The sequence below is a fragment of the Pseudopipra pipra genome, chromosome 2 (genome assembly GCF_036250125.1).
Source record: "Pseudopipra pipra isolate bDixPip1 chromosome 2, bDixPip1.hap1, whole genome shotgun sequence".
In the NCBI taxonomy this organism is placed as follows: Eukaryota; Metazoa; Chordata; class Aves; order Passeriformes; family Pipridae; genus Pseudopipra; species Pseudopipra pipra.
In genome coordinates, this window is record NC_087550.1 from 63,352,630 (window position 1) to 63,368,272 (window position 15,643).

A 15,643-nucleotide genomic window follows, 5' to 3' on the forward strand; every position below is an offset into this window, starting at 1 on the left:
GATCGACGCTGGTAAAAGGACTGGTGATCTCTTTTTTCCCCCTCTTTCTTTCTCTCTCCCCCTCTTCAATTAATCCCTTCCTTTCTCCCTCTCTCCCTTACATCCTACCCCTTTATCCAAAACCCATTGCCGTGTGCTTATATACCACGTCAGCGACTAACACAACGATTTTCATGCCAAGTGTTTAATTTACTAATAAAACCTTCTGATCGTTTGCGGACACCCCGACCTCTATCGCTCCTTTCGACCACAACCACTTACGACACCCGGCTCCTCCCCTTCCCTTCAGGGTGGGATGTCACACCCTCCTGTCTCCCACGCCCCCGCCCGTCAGCCCCGCTGGCGGGGCGGGGCAAAGGACCGGTTTTGCCGCCCGCGGTCCCGCCCTCACTGGCTTATACCAATTCCCTCCGTCCGGCGGGGGAAGAGGAAACGGCGAAGCGGCAGCGCAGCCCCGGCCATCCCAGTGCGGTGCTGCCGCCCGCCCCTTTCCCGCGCCCGCCCCGCCCCGCCCCGCCCGCCATGTTCCGGCGGGAGCGCGGGGCGCATGGAGCATGCAGGGCGCAGAGCACTCCGGGCAGTGGGTGCTCATTGCACCAGGTAACCCAGCGGCTTCACTCCGAGGTGGGACAGGCTCTGCCGCAGCGCCGGTCTCTCGACCCCTGCCCGCCGGCTGGGGCGGTGCCGTCGCTCGGGCAGGAGGCGGGTGCCCGTGGCCGAGCGCTGGGACGGGTCTGCGGGCTGCTGCGTGCGGCCAGCCCCGGTCCGGGTGCGGCTTCACACAGCTTTGACAGCAGGCTCCGCAGAGCACCCGCCCTCTCCTCCCCAGGGCCCCTGTTTAATTCGTGTGTGTCATTAGGGTTTTCAGAAGGCCCGGTCGCTCCCGGATGCCAAACAGCGTTGTGTGTGAGCCCTGGGAGCAGAGTTTTAGGAGAGATCTCTTTGTCAACGAGGTCCCTGGTGGGGCCTCGCTGTCCCCTCCCTAGAGCTGACAGCCCACCTTGCCTCCAGCCCCTTAGTCCATTCCTGCATTTTTTTGAAGGAAACCTAAGCCACAGCTGTAAAAGAAACTTAAATGCTAAGCTAGAGTGAGATCTCAGCTCTTGCTCTCTAGGCTGAAGAAGCAGAGCTCTACATGGCAGCTCCGCAGGTGCAATAGATACAAGGCCTTAAACACTGCAGGTTTTGTCTCTCACGCAGTGCTGAATTATTGGGAGGATACCTTTGCTCCTTTACATGTATTTCTGCCTAGTATCAGGTTTTAAACTCACAGATCAGAAATTGTTTTGCTCTTAAAGAAGATGAGTGAAACAGGGTGTGCTCAAACTATAAGACACTTGGAGGAAGGAGGTAATAATTACCTTTCTTAGTTTGGTTTTCTAAGGAAATGCAACTTCCGCAATTACCTGTGGCCCAGCTTTGTACTGTGGCTATTCCTTACGCCACCCAAAACTTACAAGTGTTAATAACCAAACATGATAAAAGGGAAGAGCGCTTTGGAATAATTCTATGAGCTTTGCCTGTGATGGTGTGATAAATGCTATCAATGACACCACTGAAGGAAGTGTATAGCAAAAGCTTAGTTCAGCAAAAGCTGAAAATAAGGCAGGAGCTCAATCTTGAGACATGAATCCATGAGAAACCAGTCTCTAGTTAAATGAGAAACAGAACCGATTGTCATGCTTTCACTGATTCCTCTCTTCCTCTGGTTTTAACTTTTCAGTTTCACCCTTTGGTATCTGACATGCTTGATGCCTAAGAAAAGAATTTATAAAGTGAGGAATTCCTTTTTTTAATATTGACTCTATGCAGACTAGGATTTAAAGCTGAATCTTTTATCAGATGACTGGCTGTGCCAACAGATGTCCATACTGTGCAAATATTTACAAATATGCTTAGCTTATGCATGAGTAGTCAGTTCTGTGCAGTGAGTTAAATTCTTCAGTAAGTGTTTGCAGGACTGGAGCCAGAGCTTGTAACTTTCATGAAGCCAGACAGTTTGTATTACCAATTATGCCAGCACAGCTCTGACAAAATTTATGTAGTACTCCAGACCTGTAAGAAAGTTTATTAAGCCTTAGTTGAACCTCAAAGCACAAAGTGATTTTTAAAAAAAGTCTGTGGCTGATAAATTCAAAACTCCGCAGTTGATGAGAATTGCCAGTCATATGAATAGGACTGCTGAAATGAAATATTCAATGATTTTAGTTTGGTTTTAACCAAAAGAGGTTTTTAAAGTTAATGTATCACTTTTCAAACTTTTGCATTTCTTAACTGCTTTGTTGAATCTATCTCAGAAATTTTTCATTGGTCATTTAGCAGAACATGTAGTAGAAAGACTTGATTACTTTTAGGAATGAAGATGGATGCAGTTGGATTTATAATGAAAATGCCTTTTCTTTGACTGTAAAATTCATTTTGTGTGACAATCTTCATAATACTCACATGGCATTATGCTACCTAACATATATAATAAAATCTGGTTTAAATAAGTCCAGGATCTGGTTTTGGATGTGAGTTTAATGGCATTTGTTACTAATCCACCAGTACCTTCTGCTTGTAAATAGCCTGTTCTTGTATCTGCGGCCATTATCCTATGCATAGTGGGAGGAAGGAGCGAGGTATGATTTCATTCTGTGTAAGAAGCTCCAAAACTTTTCTTGAAATAAAGATACTTTCTAAGATCCAGGTTTCAAGTGCTTAAGTTAGTTTGAACTAGTCACCTGTGTAGTCTGTGTCCTAGAACAGCATGTAAGGCTGATAATATATACCATCCTACACAACTTAATAACATCTCCACTTGGATATATGCTGTTCATCTTGCTTTGATTGTGACATCTTAAAAGTTCCCGTATGGATGAAGATGGTGACTAGTTCTATAAAGAGACTAGATACCATAGTCTAAAAAAGATTGAGGTCTGTAAGAAGTATGGAAGTGAAACAACTGGAACTGAAACTTGCTTTCTTAAGTATCAATATCATCTTATTTGTCAATCCTTCAGACTTCTAGAGGTTCAACGGCAACTTCCTCTAACAAGCCAAAGATACAGCTGGAGTTCTGAATGACGGTGCATGTGTTGCTCTGATTCCTTAGTTAGCGTGTTGTTCTGAGAATCCATCTGACTGTGGTTTTACTGTTTGTGTGACATGTAGAAACACTTAGCTGTGAAAAACATGTAAGACAAAGGAGAGACCTTCTTATTTAGACTTCAGCAACTGACAGCATGGGATAGGTATCTGGAACATGGCAGCTAAAAAGCAGGAAGATTTCATTTCCTGATTGCCATAGGAAGTGAGCAGACTATGTTTATTTGTTTTAGTATTGAAGGTTATAAATACACATCTGTACACGTATTGCATAGACAATAAATTGCTGCTGTGCTGTTCAGAGCATATATGATGACTGAGGAGATAATTATCAGTTTTGTTTCTGATTTTGTAATTTTTATACTGGTCTTGGTGTTCTGGAAACAGAAGCAAGGAATCTTCTCTGTCAGGTAAAACTGCCTATATTCTTTGTTAAAGTCATGATTCTGGCTAGAGGAATAAATGCAGTCAGAGTTATTATTTTACCAATGATGTGTGTTATCTCAGCCCTCTTGAACTGTTCTAGAGGGTCAGACTGACACTTTCTCTAGCAAGTGATTAACTCTGTCATATTTCCAGTACTGTAAAACTTTGATAATTAGTGTCCAACTCCTGCCTATACATGGTGGGACAGCTACAAACCACATGCTCAGCAGTTGCTTTGCATGGATTGTACAGTTGGGTGAAGGTGGGGAGGAGAAGCAGAGTTGACTGAGCTGAAAGACAGAGCTGATGTTCCATCAGCAGGCCAATCTCCCTGTGCTCCATTTCAATCAGTCTTTGCCTACCTTCATTCTTTCCTATGGCAGTCTTTCCTCATTTACTGTTCTTTTCAACAGGCTAATGACAATCTTTGCCCTCACCAGTTCTTTGCCACACCAAGACACTCAGGCTGTTTGGCATGAGAGAATCACACAAGAGAAGTCCAAGTAGGAAGTGAAAAGGAGAGCCTCAGATCATATCTGGGCTGACTGCTAAGCAACTTCTAAATGAGATAGCAAATTTTACCTTTAGAAGTAGTAGCCGGCCCTTGGCTAGGTGACACCTCTTGTCATGATGTTTCTGCTGATACTTATTTTTTTTTTCCATAGAGACAGGACAATCATATTTTTCTTTTGTTTTTATAAGCATAATGGTTCCTTTGTTAGGGATCAAACCACAAAAGACAGGACAAAGAGGGAAGCCAGAAGTCAGGGGAGAAGTGTCAGGAAGTGTTAGTCTGGTTGAGAAGGTAGGATGAGAAAAAGGTGGTAACCGTGTTAATCACTCCAGAAAGGCTGGAAGCCACTGATATACATTGTGCAGCCTTATTGTGGACATTTAAAGGAAGGCTGAGAAATGGATGTGAATATTCAAGATAGTAAACGATGAACAAACAGGAAGAGGATAGATACGGGGATTGGTCATATGGAGGGAGGTGATGAGGACAGAAACTTGGGCCTGTTTGTAGGGGTAGAGCTGTGCATGTTAGGCTTGAAATAGAGTAAACTCTTTGGGCAGTTTCTCCAGTTGCAGATTAACTATGGAGTGGATTTACAGGCACCAGATTTAGCCTGGGACAGACTCGGCTCAGAACTAACAGTTTATTAATTCAAGTGCTGTGCCATGTTAACACATCTCTGCTATTTCCATAATCAGCTTTTCGGTGCAGCTGCTTTCAGGCAGTGTCTGAACTAATAAGTCCTGATAGACCAAGCTGGCTCTGTGTAGACCCGTTTGGGTGTTTCTGTGCTCCACATTCCAGGAGATTTTATTAGCTTGGCTGGAAATCTAGATCTGAATTTGCTTTGTGCGGAGTAGTTGATGTCAATGGTTAAGAAGACCTCTTGAATCTGGAGTTCTGGAGGAATCATGGTACAGAGACACCAAAGTGCTAACAAGTCCTGAAGGACCCACATGGACTTCTTTGGTGGCTGGCCAAGTTTCCAGATTGTGCTTTTCTGGATTTCTGGTGGTAGCTGGATAATCAGGGCTATTATATTACCCATATATCCAAACCCGCCTTTGCCCTTGAGAATGTAAAAATTCCTGTGCAGGCTTTCTGTTGTTGGTCTAGCTACTGAACAGGTACAAGGGAAGAGAAATAGCTCTTGGAGATTAAGACCTGGCTATCTCACATGTAGAAAGTTGCTCAGATGTGCTTTAGTAGAGCAGATTCTGTCTGTATTTACCGAGTATCCATGTACTTTCTAAAAAAGATCCTACTGCCCGAATCAATGAGGATTATGGGGGTTTTTTATGTGCATATAGGAAATTTCTACTTGCCTTTTGAGCTAGGTCCATGGAACAACCCTTTTTTGTGTTTTCTCTGAAAATCATAAGAACTAGAAATTATTTTCTAGACTGAGAAATAATGCTGAGACCCCATCTAATTGTAGGGCTATCTAAATCTAAGGACTGGGCTTTGGAAAACCTTCAAATACTGTGGTAAAGTCACCGTATGTGACATAGATCTGATCTGGGCTCAGTATAACAGATATGCATACATAATGGCTTCAAACTGATCTTACCAAAATCACACTAGCTGCTTAACAGATTGGTGTTAAGGACAGTCTCTTTTTCAGTATGCTTCCTCATGAGTAGATGTTATGTCAGAACTGCAACTATTTATATCCTTCACTGGTTTTAGCAAAGAGGTGAGGAATTGAAGGCAGTGTTCTACGTCTGGTGTTCCACTCTGCACCTAAAGTTAAGACTGCCTTATTTATTTTTTTCTGTGTTTGTATTAGGAAAATAAGTAGGGGTTAGCTGCATGCTGAAAATTATTTTCCACTTTTATTTTTCTGAACTAGACAGGTTTAGCTGACCACATTTTTTCAGTCTGCTGTGTTCTTAAACAGTAAATTGATTAGCTTTTTTATTGTTTTATGGGAACTGCCATATGACTAGAACTGGAAGAGTTGCAAGGGAGGAGGGAAATTTAACAGTCCTATTATTTTTAGGAATTACTTATTCAAAAATAAAAGGAGCAGTTTCACATTAGACTTGGCAAATTGTCTGAACAAATCTCATATATGCCAAAAGTCAAATGGAGGCAGAAATAAATGGGACTGTGATGCCAAACCATAGGGCATCAACACACATTAAATTAATCCTCCGTCCTTTCAATTGAGACTAAGGAACTTTTGTCTTTGTGCAATAACAGAGGAAGCATTTGACTTGAAAATTTTGGGTCATAGTGAGAGAAGATGTCATAGCAAAAGAAGCTGTGGAATACTTAATGTGTGAAAGTAGTTTGCTTTAAAATCAGAAGTAGACAGGTTTTGCATTAACTTTTTTTCCATTCTTGCACCTTGCACTTTGATACATGCTTTTATTTAGTATTTAAAAAACAATTCAATATATCTGCTACAAAATAAATCACGCTACGGGGCTGTTAGGTAGTTGAACATTAATACTTACAGAATAATTTAGGTAATGAACTCAGAAATAAAGTTTACAATATGCAAATATGTACCTTTTTTAAACAGCTGAGTAAAAACATCAGAAAGATTATGTAAAATATGCACACATGTTTATATACCTTTTTAATAAGGCGAATGCAGATATGCTTATTTTAGAAGTTAGCACTCTCTGGGTATATTTTACTTAATGTCCCCCTAAATTGGTATTTCATCTCCCAAACAAAGCCTTTTGACTGCAGGTAATTTGCACTGTTTCTTACATGTCATCTCCTAAAAGGCATGCTGAGCTCAGCTGTGAATAAAGCAGATATAACTGGTGAGGTAGGGAGCCAGAAGGAAGCATAGCAAATAACTGAAAAGAGATGTTTTAATGTGTAACACCATCTCCTACTTCTGCTTTCTTCCATCTGGCTTGGAAGAGAGCATCTTATGCCAACTTAGGCCTCTCTGCACATGAGAATAGGGCTGATTCAGCCAGTAATACAGCTGCACCAGTGTTGACCCTATAAATATTGAGAAGGGAAGTCTGTAGTTTTTATCCTTTCAAGTGATAACCAGTTCTTGAACTTCTCAAGATTGACCTCTCTTTTATTCAGCTGAAAATCTGCATGCTTTGCCAAGCATCTAAACTTCAGTAATGGATGAATTAATACTGTCCATTGCTGCCAGTGAGTCCTTGAACATGGGTTTTTTTTGGCCTAAGTGAACTGTGCCAGCATAAGGGGAAGCCAAAAGATGCTCTCAGGCATAAGTCTTAAAATTTAGTTGTATTGCACGGCTGTGTCCTGGAGCAAAAGATATTCAAACTGTCTAGTAGCATTTCTGTGTGAAGTTGTGCTCAAGATAGAAAGCAGTGCCATTTTTAGATATCATTGTGTTTGTTGTAGAATTTTCAGGTGAAGTGAGAGCTAGAAAGACTTCAAGGGGTGAAAATTATGTCACATTAAATATTATTTCCTTAGGGCACCAAGTAATAAATTACCAAGCTGATAACCATTCTGTCTTTTACAACAGGCATGGCAAAAGTCCCTTACTGAAGCTACTGCTATGTATGGTCAAGAAAGGAGTAAGGTGGTGAGATAACATCAAGTTTACATAACTGAGTAACAACTAAGAAGATCTTTTCAAAAATCAATTGTGTTCAAGTGCAAAGCCATACCCCCTGTGTAAGCACGTGCAAAATAGGCTGTTTGCAGAGGTGAACTCCGAGCTGTGTGCTGTTCGATACTCCTCTGGGAGTATTGTGAGCCAAGGAAGCAAAAGTGTGGTCTTGTGGCTCATCTGCTTTCTCACCACTGTGAAGTCACATACAGTCTCGTTTTCTAATTAGCATACACTGGCCAAAGACACCAAGTGTCACAAATGGAGTAGGTTATATTCTATGCCATCTGCTCCTGCCATGGGTTCTGTCCCTTGGTCTGGTGATCATGTATGGTGAATGAAAATAGCTTACTGACCTGGTTGAAAATTATTACTACTTCATTGTAACTGGTTATTTCAAAGCTGGATCAGTGAATCAAGCTGACTTGCTGTGGGGCCACAGGATTGCTAGTTTTGGTGGAAAGAAGCAGCAGAAAAAGAAGCAGCAGAGATGCACAAGAAGGGAGCAGAGTTGGGGACCCCAGGACAGTGCTTTTCAATGGCCTGTGATCTTTGGTCGTTTGAAGCCCTTCGTGAAACTGTGTCCTCAATCTATGCATACCTGAATTCATATGTTATGCTTATAGTTGTAACATTTACCTTGTAACTTACAGAAATTGTCAAAAATTTGAGTGATACAAAGTACTGGATTTATTAATTAATTTTCACTGGGCTTTTTTCAGAGCATGCTGCATGACAAAGCACACGGGCACTGAATTAAAGCCACTTACTTCAGGGTTGAGATTCTAAAAAGAGCACAAATAAAATGTTTATTAGCTTTAACCTATCTGTACCCTTAGGCTACATAGTTTAAAGTCTTCCATAAAATGTGTGTTTAATGGGCTCCATCATAACGTCTCCATCTGACACACCTTTCATGCATAGTTAGAAGTTAAGAAGGGAATGGAAAAGACTGGTGTAGGTGACGTATGGTTTAATATCTGTTTTTAAATGAAATCTTAACTTTATATTTCCAGACTTAAATAATCCTCTTTTTTTGCGGGGTGATGGTGGTTGGGAAATTTGTGCTCTCAGAGGGTTTTTTCCTCTTACGCAATTGACAGATATTTACAGCCTTTTTGCTTGCTTGGCTGGCAGCTTTTTGCATGGGAATTCCATATAACTTGATATTAGTTTGTTATATATAGTATTCTGTAGGCATTTTTTTTTAAAAGATGAATAGGCTTTGCATCATCCATAACAGTTTCATAGACGTTAGTGGGAGTTTTATGTTGCTTTTCAATTTATTCATGTTGCTGTACCAGCTAACACTTTTTTGGTTTTAATGGCCAGATTCATTAGTGCCTCATATCTCTCCATTGTGGAAGAGATTATTGCCAGAAATCCTTTGCCAGCTGGTTCATTTTCACTTTGTTCTGTTTATATATTTTATAGAATTTGCCTGGTTGTATGTCTGACCTCCATGAAATACAATAGGCTTTTCTCCTTTTTTCTAATGGAAAGCTTCATTTAAGCTTCTACAGTCTCTTCAGCTCAGCTTCAGGACTCTGAGGATCTGTCTGTAGACTCCAAACCGATAGGTACATCACCCACATTTTTAGATGGACTTTGAATGATCTGGTTAATTGTGAATGAACAGGAGACTGTAACTTCAGCAAAGTAGACATACTTACTGGCCCAGTATTGGAATTTAATTGTCCTGCATTGTGCTTACCTCAGAACTCCCTTCTCTGGTATAGCTGTAGTGGAACTGGATTCATACTGCATTGCTGGAGGTGTCTATAAGCTCCATGTTAGCAGAGGCATACACTTGCAGGGGATGATATAGATAGAATTAGGCTTTAGTGGGGTTCAGCTGCCTCCTGGAAGTGTCTGTCATGTGTCTTCCCAGGCAATTTAAAGTGTGATTTGCTGATTGAGATGCCTCCTTGAGACAGGATTAATTGAACCCCTCTGTATCCTTCTATCGGTTTTTTATGTCGCTGTAGTGTATGTTGTCCTAGAAGAAAAGTGTGCTGTACTGGCACATATTAGTAAGCTGACCTGTACTGACTGTGTGTCACCTGCAGCTCTAAGTTTCAGGACTGTTGGTAAAGAGTTTACTATTCAATCTGAAAGATCTTACCTTTCTCCCTAGTTATTCTTGTAGATGAGCATGTTTCTCAGGGCTGAGCTATGGGAACTGTTGTAATAAGCATAGTGGCAATCATCTAATGTTTTCCTTTAGGATTTAACAAAAAAGGTCTTCCTGTAATGTCCCTTTTTGTCTGCTTATTTTCTGTATGACAATTTCTTATCTGGACATGAACCTTAAAACTGAAAAAGAAAAAAAAATAAAGACCTATCTTAACTCTTAGTTTTGCTAGAAAGTGGCTACAGTACTGCTTTTTAAGAAGTCTGTATTTATTAGATATAAGAGATCCTTGCTGAAATACAAGGACTGATAAATGTAATGGCATTAAAGAAGTCCAGTTACCTTTCCTGGCTGAAGGCCAGAACACACACAAGTTAGATTTAGACATCTAATGTCAAAAATCCTTTGCTCAGCATTTTTCTAGTCATGAAGTGTTTAAATTCAGATAAATGGGGCCTTCTTTGCCCTTAAGGCCATGTTAATATTGCATTCAGTTTTCCAAGCAGGCATTCTCCCAATTGCTTCTTTTTTTAATCTGCCAACTTGACATATAGTAAAGCCAATCTAGAACAAAAATATACTTCAGATGTCCCTGGGAATGGAGTGGGATATTGTCTACATTTTGAGGAAACCGAAGGTTAAAGAAACTCACAGAAACCACTTTTGCAGTTTGACCAGTCTTTCCCTTCTTCCTGTGTGCATGTCCCTTCAGGTGTACCATGCTCTGTGGCAGCTGTGTGGAGAATATACTCTGTTCCTATCAGCATGAGATACTGAGACTGAAGCCTGCAACTCGGACTCTTTATTAGGGTTTGTTCCCTGCTGTCCTCTGGGCAGTGGTGAGCCCCTTGGAGCTTGGGGAGGACCAAAGAACCAAACGGGCAGAGCTGTGCTGCTCTTCACGTGGGGAAGAGCTTCTGATTGAGCCCAGGCAGCTGCAGGGCCAGGCAGAGCAGATGGAGCTGAGCCTGGGATAGCATGGGGCAGGCCTGGATGATGGAGGGCTGTTGTCTGGGTTGGGAAGGCAGAGGATTGATGAGGAAGAGAAGGGACACAGTATCCCTTGGGTTTGTTACAGTGAGCGTTCCCTACCTACAGGTGTCTCCCAGGCTTAGCAGAGATAGATAAATTCAGTGTAGTACTAGAAGGTTAGAAAGCAAACATCTCAACAGAATAAAGATGTGAGCTTGGTAAAAAACAGCAAATGAGGAAGGATTGTCGACTTAATTGTTCACATTATACAAGATGCAGCTTAGGGCTCAGCTGGACTCATTCCCGGTGTTCATAAATCTGCATGAAGAAAGCAGAGCAAGTGAGCGCTGAAAGTTCCTTTGGGGTTTTTTTGTTTTGCTTTTTGTTTTAAATTTTGAAACTCGCGTTTAGTGTGTATATTTTAACATGTTCATGTGAAACACATCAAAGTAAACACATGCAGTGTGTTTCTTTCACTATCATTAATCACTTCAGTGTTTTCAAAAGTAACAAAAAATACACTAATGTTAAACTGCGGTCAAGAATTGAAATATACACAGTTCTAGAAATTTGAAGTTCGCCTTTGCCAGGGCAAATGTAGCTTGACAACCGTGTGTTTATGTATCAGCGTATGAAGCAAGTCTGGTTAGCAAATATGGACTTTTTCCATTAAAATCCCTCAACTTACATTGAAACTTTTTGAAGCACTTTTTCAAACCACCTGAAGACTTAGTTAAAAATTGAGGCAAACAAAATGACTCTAAATTCTCTGAACCACTCTGAGAACTGTTATCCTCCAACACTTTAATCACTAAATGCAGCTGCTTTTTGTGTCCTGCTTATGTCTTTATCTGGGCAACTTCTGTTTGTGACACAACTGAATAACCAGGAGTGGATGTGAAGGATGAGAGTTATTTGGGGCTTTTTTTGCCACTGAGGCACCTGTGAGAAGTGCACTTGCCCTTTTCAGGTGTGTTGGGGCTTTCAGCCAGAGTGGAGGATAGCTACTTTTGGTTGTACTGTTCCTACTTCCCTGTTTGCCATAGAACATAACTGTACTAGCTCCCTCTCCACAAACCTGCTGGATGTTGCTGAAACGGGAAGGACAACGTGGCAGTTCTCTTCCTTTGAACAGCCATTCAGCCTGCCTCTACTGCTCCTCCCCACTTTCCCCAGCAGCACCATAACACAAACCTCAGCCTGATCCCTGTCAGTCCATTCTCTGGGTTCTGGATACTGATTATGTATGCGAAGTGTTTTAGTAATTTTCCTTGCTCTGATGAATGCCTGTATGAAAGAAATTGGGACGAACTGGCAGTGTTCAAGCTAAGAAGGATGATGCTGTCATGGTGCTCTTCACTGAGATGTGGGAAGTTGCTTTCATAAATATAAGTTAGCTTTTCCCTACAAAGAGAACTTGGATAGAATATAATTAACTGGAGATCCTTACAGATGTTGTTTCATACTTGAACCAGAGTCCTTGTGGTAGCCGTTTCCTTTTTTTTCAGTTTCACAGAGAAATTATACTTTTGGGGTTCTGCTTTGTGTCTTCTTCTTGCTCAGACAGAAAAGAGAACAACTGTCCAAGGCTAAAGCCAGAGGTGTTGTATTCTCTCAGCTTTTTTTCACATGCAGGGAGTTAAATGCACTCTTTATTTTTCAAGTTTATATGTAACAGATAAACAAGTGCACCTATTTTTTGCAGAAGTAACAACTAGTCAGACAATTCCTGCATAATCTGACTTCCTGAAAGTTTTAAAGGATCACCATTTCTTCCCATAAGTATTTTACCTTTTGCACTTTTTTAATGTTCACATTGTGCTTGGCCTAACTTACCAAAGCATTCTCTTTGTGACTAATCAGGGCAGCATATCAGTTCATCTCACTTAACCGGGATGTCAGACTTAGGAGCTCTCTTGCCTGAAGGCTCTCTTGGGGGAAGTGGTTTTCAAAATCTAAATCATCCCCAGGTGCATATCTTTCCTGTGACAGATAGAGAGTGCCAGGAAGTCTGGAATCATAATTTAGGTGCGTTGATCAAGTAGGATGAATTTGGGCTCAGGCATGTAACTTTTAGGCAGATGTGAGTTTCCAAAAAGTGTCAATCCCATTCATTCTGAATGTCTTGGAGAAGCAGATGTGAAATACTTCACAATTTACAAGTTCACAACTTTTTCCTCTCCCCCTACAGAGGCTGCTATTGACCCCCCTAAGACATCTGACAGTGAACCCGTGTTTACAAAGCTGCGCAATCCAAGCACAGGCAAGTTCTGGAATTGTGACATAAGTGAGTTAATATTCTGGTTGTTTTGCTCCACCACCGAAAGATTCATATTTTAAAAAGCTGAAATAACGATGATCATACAAGTCTTATGTGCCAAAGATACTGCTGGTGATGCCAGATAGTTAATGCTATGCAAACATTTAGGATTTCTTTTATAATTTTAATTGGTTGAACTGTTTATTCATTAGGAATACTGGCAGCACAAAAAAGGTGTGTTTTTTAAGTTCTGTTTTTAAGTGCATTAGTTTTGGGGAGTTTACAGTGTTGGGTGTTGAATCTGGGCACTTTTTTCAATCCCAATTTAGGCTTGATAGCATTCATCTTATGCTATAAAATAAATAGAGTTGGAAGAAGTGATACAGTTATACTTACCAAGCTTTTTGAGTCTGTTCGTTTTTAAATCTAATTTTCTTTACCTGGTCCAAGTCATGATGTCTATTTTCTCCTTAATCGAGGATGAGGCACTTTGAATTCAAAATACATTGGGAAGACCAACACATGCAGGCAATACAGTGACACCACCATTCCACAGTTACTTTCTTCTGGTCAGATTATTCTTTTTGTCAAAGGTTTTTTATTACTATGTGAGTAATTAATATTTGGAATATGAGGTACTGCAACAGAAACTTGCAGTAAACCTTTGTCAGGGTTAACATATTTTGTTTGAAAAACATGTTTCATGCTGGTTTTTTTTTCTTTGCTTAAGCTCGTTTGTTTTCTGTAGATTTGTTTTGGGGTTTTTTTGAAATTCAGTGCTTGTATTTGTATGTATTTACATGCGTATAGGTGTGTAACTAAAGTCTTCAGATACATTTTAATGTCAATATAGTAACTAGTTCTTGAAAGGGGAAAATAATTAAAAATAATAATGCAGAATGTGAAATCACTCATCATCTTACCTGTTTTTCAATTGCTCAGATTTACGGTGGAAACATAAAGCCACATTTATTTTCGTCCTGTGTTATTATTTCCTGCTGTATCATATTGGCTTTATAATTTGTTAATGTTTTTAAAAGTGTAGATGTTAATTTGTTTTCCTCTGTGTAAGAAGAGATCTGTTTACCTTGTAGAATCAGAGATCTTGGAAAAGTTTTCTGGGGAAAACCTAAAGTGCGATGATTGCCTGGGTGTGTTCCTTTAGAATTTACAGGAGTTTATTTATAGACCTGCATAAACTTTCGGTTATGTAGCCTATTATAAATATAGGGTCTGAAAATGGAAGGACTGAGAACATACTATTAATGTATTTTCCTTATGTTTGGGTCTAACAGATGAATTGTTGATGCCAGATATTGCATAAATATGCACTGAAGGACTGAGCACATTATAGAATTCATCCTAACCACTTTATTAAATAAAAGTATGCTTGGTCCTATATATAGACAGGTAAAAAAGACAAAATTTCTATCCCTTACAAAGACTATAAACTAGGATTCAGGCAGCATTTCAGAAGTACCACAGGACACGTTTGTAAAGGTGTGAGCAGAGCTGCCTGGGTTTTCTCTCCATCCCTTAGAGTTTCTGTCTAACAATACTGTTGGGAATCTGTGGTGACTATCCTTTTAACATAAAGACATAAAATAAGGAGCTGCAGTTAGGCAGTAAGAAGGGTCCCTTTCCCAAGATTGTGTAGCTCACCACTGGATTTGGCTAGCACACTTACTGGAAGGAGTCTTAAGTTGTTCAGTCAGCACTTTTGTGAGTAGTGTGATGTCTGATGTTGATCAAACTGTGGTGTAGACCCTTGTTGAGAGTGCACATGGTAATGACTGAAACCTCTGCTCCGCCTTATATCTACTCTTTGCCGCTCTGCTGCCCTCCACAAAAGAAAAATTATCGGAGAACTGAAATTATATCCTTAAGTGAGGTTAAACATTTGGTCAGCCTTTTGGATAAAGGGGGGGAAAATGCATTATCAGTAATTTTTGGGAAGTGATGTGTCTGCCCATTTTAGCTGACCTCCCTGCACACCTGGGGATGTCTGCAGACTGAGAAGAGCAGTGCTGATGTCAGCTTAGAGGGCTTACACTGAGACTTTTCTGAGCCAGCCCATAATCTGCATGTCAGTGCAGCTTTGCAGTTTATGTGTTTTGGGCAGAACAGCCGTGTTGCAGTTGCTCTTGTTTCTTGAAGATGGATTGATAAACAAGACAGGACCAGTCCGGCCGATGGACTCGCTGACCACGTTTCAGTGGCCCACATTTCAGTTCTGGCATTTTCCCATTTTAGATAAGGTAAATGCCAATCCTTTTTGCTGCGTAGTTGTCGCCTTTTCATAGTAACCCAAAACTAATGTGAAACGGCAGATCTGCCCTATGGGATTACTTCAAATAAAGCTTACCTTTTCCTTTCCAAGCTATCAAGATTCTGATGAGCCCTTCAAAGCAACTTCTTCTAGCTTCCTTATTCACTTGATATGTCTACCCATACTGAGTCATCGCAATTCATTTTGATGCACAAAAACCCCCACTTTTGTTCCCCTAACCCAGAGTCTGATATCTTGAAGACAGACATAATGGAAGGAGAGGGAATTTTCTTGTTTTCCACCTTCCCCCTTCAATACAGAAAAAAGCTGATTTCTTGAGTGATTTTGATTTGGGTTTGGATCAAAGGCTTTGTGTTGTAAGATGAACTATTCACACATCTTATTTATTGATTCAA

At 40.6% G+C, this 15,643-nt stretch overlaps 1 protein-coding gene across 5 annotated transcripts in view; it reads left to right on the top strand.

Annotated features, from left to right (window-relative positions):
• Positions 1-430: 430 nt before the first annotated feature.
• The window catches only part of RNASEH2B (ribonuclease H2 subunit B), a 44,675-nt gene continuing 29,462 nt past the window's right edge, over positions 431-15,643 (top strand). Inside the window, exons 1-2 of one of the 5 annotated variants that reach the window (XM_064645730.1) lie at positions 431-600; positions 12,890-12,961. In XM_064645730.1, the coding sequence (XP_064501800.1) occupies positions 555-600; positions 12,890-12,961 (118 nt within the window). In that variant the 5' untranslated portion in view covers positions 431-554. The remainder of the gene's footprint in view (positions 601-12,889; positions 12,962-15,643) is intronic. The other 4 variants (XM_064645731.1, XM_064645726.1, XM_064645728.1 and 1 more) reach the window with 4 other exon arrangements.